The 14,733-nt window shown below is 42.2% G+C and overlaps 1 protein-coding gene across 3 annotated transcripts; it reads left to right on the forward strand.

Annotated features, from left to right (window-relative positions):
* The first annotated feature begins 836 nt into the window (after window positions 1-836).
* On the forward strand, window positions 837-9,975 carry RIPPLY3 (ripply transcriptional repressor 3). 3 transcript variants are annotated; one of them, XM_010980986.3, is made up of 4 exons: window positions 837-1,004; window positions 1,880-1,946; window positions 5,507-5,574; window positions 9,055-9,975. In XM_010980986.3, exons 1-4 carry the CDS (start codon window positions 901-903, stop codon window positions 9,332-9,334), a joined length of 519 nt encoding a protein of 172 aa, XP_010979288.1. In that variant the 5' UTR covers window positions 837-900; the 3' UTR covers window positions 9,335-9,975. The 3 variants fall into 3 exon arrangements, with proteins under 3 accessions (XP_010979288.1, XP_064331904.1, XP_031315245.1); XM_064475834.1 differs by having other exon boundaries at window positions 972-1,004; window positions 1,842-1,946; XM_031459385.2 differs by lacking the exon at window positions 837-1,004 and adding an exon at window positions 1,011-1,192.
* Window positions 9,976-14,733: the final 4,758 nt, after the last annotated feature.

Here is a 14,733-nt window from a genome sequence, read left to right on the forward strand (position 1 = left end):
CCGCAGCCGTCCAAGTGGTCCCAGGGCACGCGCGCCCTCCCGCATCGCCCAGGCTCTCTGTACCCAGCCTGGGGCTAACCAGAGGAAACTCCCACCCACCCCCATAGAAAGCCACATCCTTTTCCAAGGTCCCCATCGGTGGGAAGGGTGCTCTCATCTCGAGAGCTCTCTCCTGAAAGCGTCGCTGCCCACAGCCCACCCCACCCCCGCCCCCGTCCCAGTTTGAGCATAGCGGCCACGGTGTCCCGGCGCCCGCGGTCCAGCACCAGAGGCAGGGCGGGTCACAGTCTTCTATAGCCGCCCCCCCAAACCCCGCGTCCGCTCTGAAGTGGTGGACGTGAGATTTTCCGCAAATCTGGGACCTAGATTCTCGTGCAGGAACCAGAACACCAAGGGCCGCAGAGACCCCAGGGAGGCGGAAGGAAGCCAGGGACACTTCTGTTCACCGCCGGGCAGGGGAGGCCCCTCCGCGATCTCCCTGTAGCTTCCAGCCCCGGAGAGGGTGCACCCGACGCAACCGCCCAAGACCCCCGCCCGACGTGTCCCCCTCTCCAGGCTTCCCGTGTCACTTCCCGCCGTCCCCTCCCCGAGCTTCCTTGCCCCCGCCCTTGGCGATCCTCCCAGGGTTTCCTTTGTCCCCTCCACACCCTTGCCCTGGGCTTCCCGATTCCCCTCCTTGACCTCGTCCCCTCCCCACCGCCGCGCTCCCTCCCTGAGCTTTGCTTGTCCTTCTCCGGTGCCCACCCCACCCTCTCCCGGGTTTCCCGTGTCCTCTCCCCGCCCCGCCCCCGTTTTTAAACCTGGCGCCGAGCGCGCGGGTAGGTGAGCGCCCTAGCCCGAGCGGTTAAAGGCGCGGCCGAGCGCTGGCGCCGCTGGAGGGGCGCGGGTTCCGAGGGCACCATGAGATCAGAGGCAGCGGCCGGAGCCCGGGAGGCGCGGGGACGCGTCTGTGACTGCCCGGGAGACGGGCCCCGGGAACCACTGCCGCCGCGCGGGTCCGAGAGGTGAGGCTGTACCTGCGGCGCTTCGGTGCGGGGAGCGCAGAGAAGATGCTCCGGCCGCGCTGAGCACCACGAATCCGCGCAGAACCCCGGAGCCCGACGGCGACGCCGAGCATATTCCTTAGCCAGAGCCAGGGACGCAGAATCGTCTCGGTACCAGAACACAGTTCTGAAGCGCAGAGGCCCATGAGGTGCCTGGCAAGGAAACGGGCCGGCTCTTCGGTTTATAGATCTGAAATGCACCGGTCTGGGAACGTTAAAGCCTTCAGGGCCCCTCAGCGAGCCTTGCAGGGAGTCATCTCACGTTAGTTGTCACACTGATGGTGACATTCTTTGTTTGCCCTGTGTTTGGGGCTCAGCTTTCGCTGTCCCCGGGCACCGGCCCTTTTTAAGGTAGTTTTAAAAAAAAATCAAATTAGCAGGGGAGATGTGGAAGGGACTGGGTGGCCAGGCAGCAGCAGAGAAGAAACTGATTCCCCCTTTTTGCATCGTGAAACTCAGTAGAACTCTGTCTGTACAATCAACATCCTTCAGTAGCTGGTGCGGTTGAAGTTAGTGAGCCACGGAGTAGCCAGCCTGGTGGGGAGAGTGAATTGCGGAATCCAGCCAGGGTGGGAGAGAAAGTCCTCAGATAATGTGTCCCCTGATGATTGTATCAGATTTGAGAGTTCTCAAAGCCCCGTGAAGGCAGAGAACTGGGCATGTGGCAGGAGAAAAAAGCACAAATGCACTGGCCACAGCCTGAGAACGTGAGAGAATGTTCTAGTGTGTCTAGTGACCCTCAGGCAGACATTAGGAGTGATCAGAATGAAAACTCTTATGATCTAATTTTAAAAGCAGAAGATGCTGGGTTTCACTCTTGGTCCCTGCAATTCCAGCCAAGCGCCATGGAGACCTTGGATCCTGACACCCCAGGATGCTGAGCCGACAGGAACCCGAGGCGCGGTAAGGTTAAGTATGGACATCGTAGGTGTCAAGCAGTTCAGCGAGCAAGTGGCATCATTTCTAAAATAAAGGGACCGTGAAAGGCCTCCTCGGCCTGTCCCTTCCTTAGTCATCTAAGTGCCTTGGGATCTGGGAGTAGGATCCTGGGCCAGCCAGGTGTTGATCAGACCTGACTCTTATGCCAGTTGGCTCCAGCTTGCTGCTTCTTTCTTGAAAAGCAAAGCCACTATGGCTGCCACTATGGGTTCAAGGGCAAATTAAAAGACATTCCTTCTCTGCTGTTTTTTCCCCCCTGTTAACCAGCAGGTAGAGATGAAGGGAAGGCTGCTTCTGCCCCCCTCACCTTAGAGAAAACTTTGGTATGCCATTAGTGCTGGGCTGGTGCCACAGTGCAAATATGGGCAGAGCCCTGTCTGGGGTGCCCAGAAGGTGTGGTTAAAAGTCCCCACCTGCCGTCTGGCCCTTTCTGAAGCTTTTTGGGCCCTGTCCGCAAGGACTTCTGGGGTAACACATGTTGTCTGAGCAAATACACTCCAGCTGAAGGCTTTGTGGGTGAAGATTAATCACTGCCACTATTCTTTTGTCTATTGCATTGGTAACTAAATTGCTTTATACTTACTGAAGTAATGACTTGCTTTCATAGAATGTGCCTTTCCTTTGTTGTATTAAAATGTAAGTTGAAATATTTTAGACTCCCTTATTAAATTAATCTGAATGATGAGACTTTTAATTCAGTTACTATTTAAAGAATGAAACAAATAAAATCTATATGAAATTAATGAGGGATATGATTTTTTTTTAGCCCAAGTTATTCTTACATGCAGTATCTAAATGATGGAAAATAATTCCTTCTTTTGCATTCAAACTTAAGTTCTTAAACATAAGACTTAAAAGGTACTTGGGTACACGGAGGGTATATATAGCTCAAGTGGTAGAGTGCATGCTTAGCATATGCAAGGTCCTGGGTTCAATCCCCAGTACCTTACCTTCTCCAAAATTAATTAATTAAATAAATAAATAAACGTAATTACCTCCCCCTGCAAAAAAAAAAAAAAAAAATTTAAAAAAAGGTGCTTGGGAGAAAACATCCTATTTTAAGTGAAATGTATGTGGAACCTATCAGTTGTTTGCAAGAATGAAAAGCACACTTCCTAATGTAAGGCAGTTTGTTTTTCTATTATGATGAGAGAGCCTTTTGTGAGAAAAATGATTACTTGCAGAAAAATGTTAAGCCACAAGAACTTTCTAGTTGATTATCAGCATGGCGCAAAAGATGAAGCAGTTGTGTCCATGGATTTGCAGGGGGAGGAGTGGGTGTGCGTGGGGGCTGTAGAGCTCTCTGCCTGGTTCTTCCCGGGACGGATCTTTGCAGAGCCCGACTGGCCGGGCGGAGCGCTCAGCGGCGGTGACCGCAGACCCCAAGCGCCGCGGGCGCGGTTCCCGGGCGCCCCAGCCTGGTGAGGAGCAGCCGGGCGCGGGGAGGGACGGCTTCTTGCTCAGCAGCGCCCTCTCCCGACAGCAGGAGAATCCCTCGATTCCCGAGCCCTGTTGTGTACTTAAAATATTGGCGGGGAGGGGTGGGAGTGGTGAGACTACTGCCTAGTGACCTGTACCAGGATTGCGCGCAAGCAGATCAAAATTAGAATACAATCTAAGTTTGAGGGAAAGTCTCAAGGCCCTGTGTCCTGAGCAGCGGAGTCACCCTCACTCATTTGGTTCCCCTACCACCACTTGGGAGCTGTCTCCCTTACCGCCTGGGAAAAATGAATGACAGCCTAAACCTGCAAGGGAGACGACTTCCTAGGACATATCAGGGACTGTGTTCTAGGTCTGTCCTTCCATCTTCCAGGCTCCCTGCATCCTAGCATCTCCGGAGTCAGAAGCATGCATAGGGAGGAGGCAATGAGACCCTCAAGAAAATCTCTCCTGTATCTGTTCTCTCGCTCTTAAGAACACACACACACCCCCTTAAACACGGCGTGTAACTTGTATATGTTTCTGTTCTCCTGACTTATCAAAGGGTGAATATTTAGACATTTTCAGTCATCAGGAAAGGATCTTTAATGATGATACTTGTGGTGTGAAGTTTTAAAAGCTGTGTATGTTTTTTGGGGGAAAGTTGATAGAGTCTATTAAAAGTGAGCTGTGTATTTCACAGAGTCTGGTTAGGATTCATCACTTAAACGAGGCTATTTCTCTGTACTACCCACACTGCCTTTAGGTGTCCATCAAGATTTGCATTGTCCATTACATCCTCTGCCTTCACTGGGTATAAAATCACCTCTGACAGCCAGAATTGCTTATGGTGGTAGAGTGAGCCTGAGCAATTAGAGATATTTTATAATTACAAACAGAGCTTAACACAGACCTGAATTCCTGGAGCCCCCAGAGAGTGAATTTCATTGTGGAAAAAGTTTTGTTCCAAAGAGTCTTATACTATTTCTCTTAGCTCACCATAGCATATTATAAAAATAAGGCTGCTAAAGTGTCAAGGAGCCTTATGGTTTCAAGTCTTTTGTTCAGATTTTTAACTTGGTCTGAGTTATTTTTTGTGTATGGTGTAAGATAGGGGTCAGTTTCATTCTTTTGCATGAGGCTGTTCAGTTTGTTCAATACCATTTATTAGACTGTTCTTTCTCCAGTGAATAGTCTTGGCTCTGTTGTCATAAATTAATTGATGATATATGTATGTTTATTTCTGGGCTGTCTATTCGGTTCCATTGATCTACGGGTCTATATTTATGCCAATATCACACTGTTTTGATTACTCTAGCTTTGTAATATAGTTTGAAGTCAAGAAGTGTGATGCCTCAACCTTTGTTCTTCTTCCTCAAAATTGCTCTGGCTATTCAGGGCCTCTCCTCTGCTCTTGATATTTAAGTGGTCTGGGGTGTTTGGGATGATACTCAGTGTCTGGAATCTGTCTTTCCTTTCCCTTCTGGTCCTTGTCACTAAAGTTCAAATCTTTATCACATCTTGCCAGATGCCTCCAAGCCCTCACTTCACCAATCTGGGCTCTGCACTGCTCCCAGCAGCTACTATTTTCCTTAAAACTCAGATCTGATTGTTGAACTCCCAGCTCAAAAATCTGTCATGGTCTTGAGTGCCTGCCTCTAGAATGAAACCTAGACTCAATAGTGGGTATTTGAGGTGTTAGTATCCGGACTCAGCTTACTGTTGTAGCCCTTTTACCACTGCAGTGTCTCCTTCATTCCACACTGGGCTCCACCTTTCCCTACATGTGCAGTCTATTTTCCTGCCCCTTGGAATTTGATGCTCTCCTCCACCAGGAATGGGCCCAGAACTGCATACCCAAGTGCCACTGATGTCTTAACCAGGCCCCATGAACCCCTTCCTGATCCTCTTCCTTGCCCGGGACCCCATGACAAAAGTAAGAGGAAGAGGGGCTTATCAAATACTGTTAAGATGTTTAAACTGTCTCCAAAATTGGAACTGATGCTAACAAGTGCAGGCTACTGAGATTTTATTTCCAAACACTTCGGTATGCTACTCTGAGGCTCATTGACTGTGTCTGAGTTTGTATGTGTCTGTCTTTACAGCTTGAGCCTGGGGGTGACCAACGAACATTTGGATCAAAAGGGGCCTTTGGGTTTCAGCATCCTGTAAGGTAATATCTGACTTCACTGTAAGAAATATTTCATTTCCTATTTTTTTCTCCTTTTAAAAATCTTTTAAAAATCAATTCCTTTTAATATAAGCATTAATACACTCTAGTGTCTTCAAGTGTATACGTTTCCAACAAATAGAAAATAATTTAGTATATTCCCCAATATCATTTAGTTATTATCACCCCAAGGAACTTCAAAGATACTTTGTTGGATTTCTGGAATCTATTCATTTATTCATTCATTCAGTGTTTCAGTTGTAAGTTGAAATTGGCCTCTCTCTTCTCTTTACATCTTTTGTTTATACCTCTCATTACATATTTTGCCTTGTGTTAAATTTAATTGCATATGAATTATATATATGTATCAGCTTATTTGCTTAGACTTAGGTGCGTTTCTATTTTTCTCCCAGGGTATAAGTTAATATATTACCGAGTGCAAAGCAGACTTCTTAAATGATGGATTGGATAGATGCTGGACCACAGTTGGTTCCTCTGGCCTCTCTCAGTTCTTTCGTGGTCCTGGCAGCCATCAGGACCCTCATGGCTGTATCCTCTTTCATTTCTTCCATTTTAGGCAAGTGGTTCATGCTCAGGGTTTTTATCTGTTTCTCTGTGTCCATCTCTCCTTTTTCTCTTAGCCTGTCTCTCTCCAGCTCTCATTTCCTTCACTGAAACAAACCTAACCTAGCGAATGCTGTCAAGTCTTGTCAGAGTATTTTTTACCCTAGTTATCCTGGAAGACTGGGAGCATTTTTTTTTTAATTGAATTATAGTCAGTGTACAATTTTGTGTCAATTTCTAGTGTACAGCACAATGTTTCAGTCATACATATACATGCATATATTCCTATTCATATTCTTTTTCATTATAGGTTACTACAAGATAGTGAATATAGTTCCCTGTGCTATACATTATAAACTTGTTGTTTTGGAAGCTTTAATAAAACCCAAAGAGAGGGAGAGTATAGCTTAGTAGTAAAGTACATGCTCAGCATGAAAAAGGTCCTGGGTTCAATCCCCAGTACCTCTGTTAAAAAAAATAATAAATAAACCTAATTACCACCCCCCCAAAAATAATAAAAAATAAATAAAATCCCAAGATTTTAATTGCTGGAGATGAAATTTAGAGCCCATCATACTGATCAAAGAGTGATTTTTGTGAAAAAGGAAGTTTTCCTAGTGTTTCACATCAGTGGTTCTTCAGTCCTCACTGGAGAAGCTTTAAAAATACATATGCAGGGTGATTCCTCTGGGGTATGGAGAAAGGTGCAGGTATCTACTTTTATAGGCTTCCCAGGTGATCTTACATGCCACCGGGGTTGGGAACCACCCCTCCTTCATGCCTGGTGAGCCCTCCCCTGCACACCTGCCCCCGGACCTGCCTTGCAGACTTTCTGCTGCTCCCCAATTTTTGATTCATTGAGAATGCAGTGACTGGCAATATGTGAGCTGCATCTGTGTAACCAAGTATTGCAAACTGAATACAGCAATTTTATCTTTTTATCACAAAAATTTCAAACCTACACAAAAATGGAGAGAATGGTATGGTGAACCCCCACGTGCCCATCACCAGCCTGAGTAATTGTCAGTGTTCTCTGGATCAGATCATGTTTATCATCTCTCCCAACTATTTTTTTGTTGTTAGAGTACTTTAAAGCAAATCCCAGACATCTTTGGCATTCATTTGCAAATACTTCAGCATGAGACCTAATTTTCAACATGACCCACCACTAAACTATACTGTCTTAGATTTACATTCCATTTGTCACAGAGTTTCTCAACCTTGGGACTACCACTGCTTTGGATTGGATAAATTTTTTTGATTGAAAGACAGTTGACAAGTTGTGGTATATTTATACAATGGAGTACTGCTCAGCCATAAAAAAGAATAAAATGCCATTTGCAGTAACATAGATGGACCTGGAGATTGTTGATCTAAGTGAAGTAAGCCAGAAAGAGAAAGAAAAATACCATATGATATCACTTATATGTGGAATCTAAAAAAAAAAGACAAATGAACTTATTTACAAAACAGAAACAGACTCACAGACATAGAAAACAAACTTAAGGTTATCAGGAGGGGAAGGGGGTGGGAAGGGATAAATTGGAGTTCCAGATTTGCGGATACTGACTACTATATATAAAATAGATAAACAACAAGGTCCTACTGTATAACACAGGGAACTATATTCAATATCTTGTAGTAACTTATAATGAAAGTGAGTATGAAAATGAATATATGTTTGTATATGTATGACTAAACTATTATGCTGTACACCAGAAATTGACACATTATAAACTGACAATTAAAAAAAGAAAAGAAACAAATTCAGTTGACTCAACCGGATCACTCTTTGTTGCAAGAGTGTTAAGCTGCATCCCTGGCCTCTACCCGCTTAAAGCCAGTAGCTTCCTAACAGTTGCGGCAACTAAAGCTGTCTCCAGACATTGCTGAATGTCCCCTGGGGGTAGAGAGCCACCATCTACTGGAATTCTTAGATAGTTAAAAATTGTCCTATATTATTTATAGTAGGATGTTTTCTGGTTCCCTTTTCTCCTCTATCCAAAAAAGGCAGGGAGGTGGGTGGGGCGGGGAGGGGATTGAAATCAGCTTTGCAAATACACAGTGATCAATTGATAATCCCTCCCAGACCCTCAGAAGACCATGGGGAAAAATGCAAAAATTAGTGAGTCAAGGTACAAGGATAAGAGGATGGGGAGAGTGGGGGCATTTTAAAATAATTTTCATGTATAATTGGAACCATAAATTCACCAAACCTGGATTTAAATGTTCCAAATTTTATATATCTCTGTTCTTCCTTTCCCTCCCTCCCTCTCTCTTTCTCCTTCCTCCTTCTTTCTCTTTCCCTCTCTCTTCTAGACAAATTGCCAGGAATGCCATTTTCTCTTCTGCCAAAGCGAGGGACCCACCCCTGCAGCCTTTCTGTGGTGACGTTCAGAAAGATTAGCTACTTCTCCAGACCAGGGTTTCAGGGTCAAGTTTCCTCCAAAGTCACAATATTCCCCATACTTGAGGGTCTAGGAGGGATTGAGGCCTGACCTCAAGAGGACGTATATGATCCAGCATAGTCAGTCAGGTCCTCTGTTTGACCAGAGAGAGCCTCTTAACCTTCCAACTCAGTGTTTCCCTATCCTATTACCCCCGTGGAAGCACACACACCATTTCCCTGCATCTATCTAAACTGATTTTCTCTCAGATTATAGCTCATTTCTGACCTAGTGCAGGGTTCACTATCAGGTTCCTGCCCCCCCAAATCTGCTCACAATTTTGTGTTCTGGTAGCTTAAAAACAAACAAACAAAATAAAAACAAACAAACAAAAAAACCCTGCTGTGCGCAGCAAAGGCAAAATCAGAGAGGCAGGCTCGGAGTTAGCTGCTTCTAGGGAAAAGGCTCCTCCAGGTGGAGTTTAGGACTGTTTTAAGGTTGATTCACGGTGTATTTGTTTCTTAAATATTAGACTTTATTTACCCATCTCTAAGCGTCAAGAGTACCTGCAGAGTTCCGGGGAGAAGGTGCTGGCCAGTTTCCCAGTTCAAGCCACCATTCACTTCTACAACGACGAGTCAGACTCAGATGGGGAGCAAGAAGAGGAAACCCTGGAGGTGGAAGAGGGAAAGCGCCGAGACCCGCTGACAAACGCAGGATGGAGGCCGGGAGGCCACGGTGGTCTCCATGGTGATGGTCTTCTCCCCCTCCGTGACTCTCCGGAGGATGCTGGGTGCTCCTCATCCGAGTAAACCGGTCTCTCCCGCGCCAGACCCACCTCACGTGTGCCAGGACTCTGCGTTTCCGCTGGGCGCGCAGGGACTTTGGCCAGCACTGCCCGCATCGCGAGGACTCAGCTTTTACTCTTCCTTCTCCTGGTCATTCTTGGTGCCGTATTCATACGTTTGAGACAGGATTCTAGGATCAAGCGAACATTTTATTCCACAGGGGTTGTTAAGTGGGTGGGGGCACCTTTCAAAGCACATTCAGCAATGTCACTCTGCTGACCAAGGGACAAATCTTTCCCGCACGGATGTATAACCCACCCATACCTCTCACTTAACCTGAGGCTCCTTATTTAGCTATTAATGCTTTTGTAAAAATGATTTATATATTGTCATCCAGGGCTAACGTGGTTATTTAGTGGCATTCTGGGGGGAGAAAAGTATTTATAAAAAAAACCAAAAAAAAAAAACCAAAACACTGAATACTTTGCATAAGAGTGACAAAAATAAAAAAGATACGAATTGGGGGGTGGGGACAGTTCTAGATAAACATGTATCTGATTCTTGTCTAAGGGCTGTGTGTATGACTAGAGAGAATGGCTTTAACTCTCAACTGGGGACCGCTTTGGACTTGTTACTTGAATAAAGTAACACTGTTGTCAATCAGAGTACCTGATGTAACCTTATTTTCAGCTTTTTATATTTTGAGGAGCAAATCAGTGTAGTCATCAAGGTTTTTCACTTAACCATCTTACACGTGGTTGTTTTCCCAGTTTCTACTTGAAATAAATATTTTGAAAGGAAAAAAATTGTTTGATAATCACCTTTTTTGTTTAAGACATCTTTAGGTTTAATTAGTGCCTGCTTTAAAGTTTGTAAGTTTGTCAGGATTTTTCTATATTTAACCCTTGAAATTATATTTATAGTTTTTAAGACTGCAGAAAAAGTATAAAAAAGAAAGCAAAATGGCCTATAAGTTCAACTCAAATAATCTATTAATTTTAAAAAATAGGAGTAATACATGCAAATATTCTAACAATCCAAACAGCACAGAAAGTGTTTGTTGCAAGTGAAAGTCACCCCCTCCTGTCTTCCCCTTCTCTGTCCAAAGACACCCAACATCATTTTTTAAATTGCTGAATCCCTTTAAAAATTTGCTTTTTTAAACTTTTTCTCTTTTCTATTTACATTTTTTTAAGAATTTTTTTCTTTAGCAAATGCTTTTATTCTTTCATTTTATTGTTTCATTTACTGTTTTTACTTATTTTATTTTATATTTTTATTGAAGTATAGTTAGTTTACAATGTTGTGTCAATTTCTGGTGTACAGCACAATGCTTCAGTCATAAAGGAACATACATATATTCTTTTTCATATTCTCTTTCACCATAAGTTACTACAAGATATTGCATATAGTTCCATGTGCTATACAGTATAAACTTGTTGTTTCACTTACTGTTTAAAGTACCTTTTTCCAAACTTAAAAACAATTCTTATGGGCTTATTTCAGAAAGGTTTTAAGATGGCTTATTTTGCTGAGTTTTAACAGAAAAACACTAGAAGTCTTACCTCTACTCTCTCTTCCTGTGATGCTTATTATGGAGCTGAAGTCATCACATTCGGCTTTAGTTCGTTTTCTTAATAAATCAGTTTTACTGATTAAAAAGATCTGGCTCAATGATCAGTTTACTTGAAGAAACTGAATTTCACCCACATGCTGATGGCACTAGAATTTTAAATGTGCTTAGTATACTTTCCTTAAATTAGAATGTGGCCAACCTAGTACAAATATGGAAAATGAGACCCTTTAGCTACGGATGTGGTAGCATCACAGGTCCTGTGAGTCGGGCATTTGTGAAACCGGGACACAGTGATCTTGGGGTTCCTGGGTTTTTGCAGGTTGCAGTGGTGGCCTGAGTTGGCTGCATAGAGGCTCAAATCTGAGCAAGTTCTACACTTTTGATCATGTATCCCTATCGTTTAAAAAAAATTGAGTCTGCACCCTAACATATAGTCACTTATGAACTCTACACTGAACCATTTGAAATTGCTGATATTCTGTTGTTTTGGCCTACAAAAATAGCAGTTTCATATGCTCGACCTGCACATGCTATCAGGCTTATATGTTCTGCACATTATCAAATATACATGCACTACAGATTTTAAAAGATGATAGATGTATCAAATGTCCATTTTAAACATAATTAATAATTCAAAAATCCTTTTGCTCTCATTGTATATATTTATTATATATTATTATAGTTTAATATTTAAGTTATCTCACACAGAAGCATAAATTCATGTGAAAGAAACACATCAAGCACTTACTAAGTCAGTATTTGTTTTCAGTCCCATCTACCAATTTTGCAAAAGTTTGTTGAAATTTAATGAGGAAATTTCCATCTTCCTTGTTGTCAGTTTGTTCTTTGGGGGGGGGGTATAATTAGGTTTTGTTTATTTTATTTTAATTTGGGGGGGTGGGGGAGTAGTTAGACTGTTATTTATTTATTTTTAGTGAAAGTATGGGGGATTGAACCCAGGACCTTGTGTATGCTAGGCACACACTCTACCACTGAGCTACACCCTCCCCCTGAGTTTGTTCTTTAAACCAACAGACGCTGCATTTTGTATTTTTATTTAGCTCTATGATATATTTATGTTTTAGCCAAAGAAATTAAAAAATGCACTGAAACTTCTTAAGCATTTTAACACAGTTAAATGTTTTTGTTTTTTGTTTGAAGGTATACAGACTTGGTGGGTTTTTTTTTTTTAAAGTAATACATCAATTTCAGCAGAAAAGTTACCTAATGATAGAAGCAATTCCAAACATCCATTTTTCACAAGGCTCTTTTTCATAGCATGAGTTTCTTTTGATTTAACACTTACTTATTCACTCATTTTTAAGAATATCATCTTTGTATCAAAGAAACAATTTGTGTGTGTGTATGTATCTTGTTAAAATATTTGCTAACTGGCATATTTCTAACAATCACTTAGTCCCCACAAAAGGTCAGAAAATGTAAAAACTTTTAAGTTTGATATTTTTTTTTGTTGGGGGGAGGTAATTAGGTTTATTTATTTATGTTTAGAGGAGGTACTGGGAATTGAACCCAGGACCTTGTGCCACTAAGCATGAGCTCTACCACTTGAGCTATAACCTCCACCCCTAACGTTGATACTTTTAAGTGCTTTGCCAAAAGAAAGCTGGCTGGCTTGGGTTTAGTTCAAAATACTGTTGGGTCACTCCTCAGATGTTGACAAAGGCTTATAAAAGTTCCCTGTTTGCATGATCTTATTTTTATAAAATTAACCACACTGTCTAACTTTTCTGAAGGAGTCAGGAGGCTACCACTAGCTTATGTTCATCCTACAGCAAAACAGAAGAGAAAGAGAGAAGATTGTTCTTCAAAAGACTATTTTCCTTTCATATGGGCTTAATCAGGGAATTTCTCTTTACAAATATAGATCCCTGGCAATGTTTGCCTGCGTTCCCACTTGGAACCAATCAGCTAGAGCTGAGTCATGGCTGCCCCATTGAACAACCTTGCACTCTTCGATTCTCCACAGTCTCCACCATTTCCTATTGCCTACATTTTCCATTTCCATTCATTTACAAAAAGAGAAAAAAAAAACCAAACCTTTGATGGTATTTTCTAACACCTGCATTTCCCCTTCAATATATTTTCTGCAATAGCTTGCCTAACAATGATGCAGTCTGAAATTTGGCACATACATGCAGTGCCATTTCTCTGGAATCTTAAACATTCTAATCAAAGCAGCCACTCCAACAACCATTACACTTAGCCAGGTTTTCATAAAACACATTCTTTTGAATAAGTAATTTATGCCTGAGGCTGACTTCCCTGACATCTTTTGGTTAGTGGTTCACAAAAAGTAGTTCATATTGAATCTTGCAACCACCACAAGCTGAAACATGTTAGAAATTTTTGTACTTTCACCCAGCTGTATTGCAAGCTTCAACATTGGATTATTTGTTGTAATATTTGTTTCTTCAAATTTCCACTACATTTTCATTGAGTCCTCCAGTGCATCTGCTAACAAAAGAATGCATCTCAAATTGTTGCCATTTTGTTTCCTGCTTGTTATTTTAACCAGTTTTACTGTGGTAGCAAGAAAAAGTGTTTCCCAGTGATATGTTTCTTTTTGAACTTCTCTATTAAACAAGAAATTGCAAAACAATCTGCTAAATACTCCTCATTAAGTTTGGCAAAATTTTGTAAAATACTAGATTGGGAATCACATGATTTTAAAGATGGTCATTGTTATCTAAGGTGTAATATACGCTTGAGTTTCAATGATATGTCAATAATTCAATTTTTAAATTGAGTATAATTGATGTTATGTTAGTTTTGGATGCACACCATAATCAATTTTTTTCTTGATAATTTCAATTATGTTTTGCTACCTTCTTATCAGATCTTTTTACCTTGTTAACTTGGCTGAAGATGAGCTTGTAATAAAGGAAGGTGTCAGCCTCACTATTTTCCCATGGTTTGCTTGTGTTTGCATTGTCTGTATTATTTTCAATCCCATTTCTTGGGCAGAAATTATTTTTATTGTGTTATAACTCAGGTACTATAAAAAGTATTCTTTGAAAGTGTACAACTCAGTTTTTAGTATATTCACAGAGTTCCGCAACCATTTCTACTAATTCCAGAATGTTTTCATTATCCACAAAAGAAACCCATACCCTTTGTCAGTCAAATCCCATTTCCTGCAACACTTCCAACCCCTGAAAACCACTAAGGTACTTTCTGTCTCTCTGGATTTTTAAATTCTGGATATTTGACATGAATGGAACCATACAACAGGTGGCCTTTTGTGGTTGGCGTCTTTCACATAGCATAACATTTACAGGGTTCATTATGTTATAGTGTGTGTCAGTACTTCATCATTTTTTATGGCTGAATAATATTTCATTGAATGAACAGACAATATTTTACTTACTGTTCATCTGTTGATGGACAGGCGGGTTGTTTTCACTTTTTGGCTCTTACTAATAATACTCCTGGTCCCAGTATTTCCTATGAATCCCTTGGCACACTCCCCCAGGTCTGTGGATTACCCAGGTGCAGACTCCCTGGCCTTGTTTACACCATATTCAGCTTCTATACCAACTTACTTTGGCTCAGAGAAAAACGTTCTGAATAAGGAAATAAGCAAAACTTTGTTTTGCAGATTTTTGCAGCTGGCCAGGCTTGAGACAGCACGCCCCACCACAACTGGTCCCCCACCCCCAGAGGAGTCAGCAGTACCTTGCAGCAGCTGACTCACATTTCATGACTCACAGTGCATTTGCAGTAGCATTATCTTCATGCGGGGGAAACAGAATATTTGTTACCAAGGAAGGCTACAATGAAATAAAACAGGTACCACCACCTAGCCTATATGCCCCTGGAATTTACT

The sequence above is a fragment of the Camelus dromedarius genome, chromosome 2 (assembly GCF_036321535.1).
Source record: "Camelus dromedarius isolate mCamDro1 chromosome 2, mCamDro1.pat, whole genome shotgun sequence".
Taxonomy (NCBI): Eukaryota; Metazoa; Chordata; class Mammalia; order Artiodactyla; family Camelidae; genus Camelus; species Camelus dromedarius.

Coding starts and splice junctions, on each gene's coding strand:
- RIPPLY3 (XM_010980986.3), top strand. CDS start 901: ATGAGATCAGAGGCAGCGGCCGGAGCCCGGGAGGCGCGGGGACGCGTC. Junction 1,005..1,879: donor CCGCCGCGCGGGTCCGAGAG/GTGAGGCTGTAC, acceptor CTGCAATTCCAG/CCAAGCGCCATGGAGACCTT. Junction 5,575..9,054: donor GGGTTTCAGCATCCTGTAAG/GTAATATCTGAC, acceptor CTTAAATATTAG/ACTTTATTTACCCATCTCTA.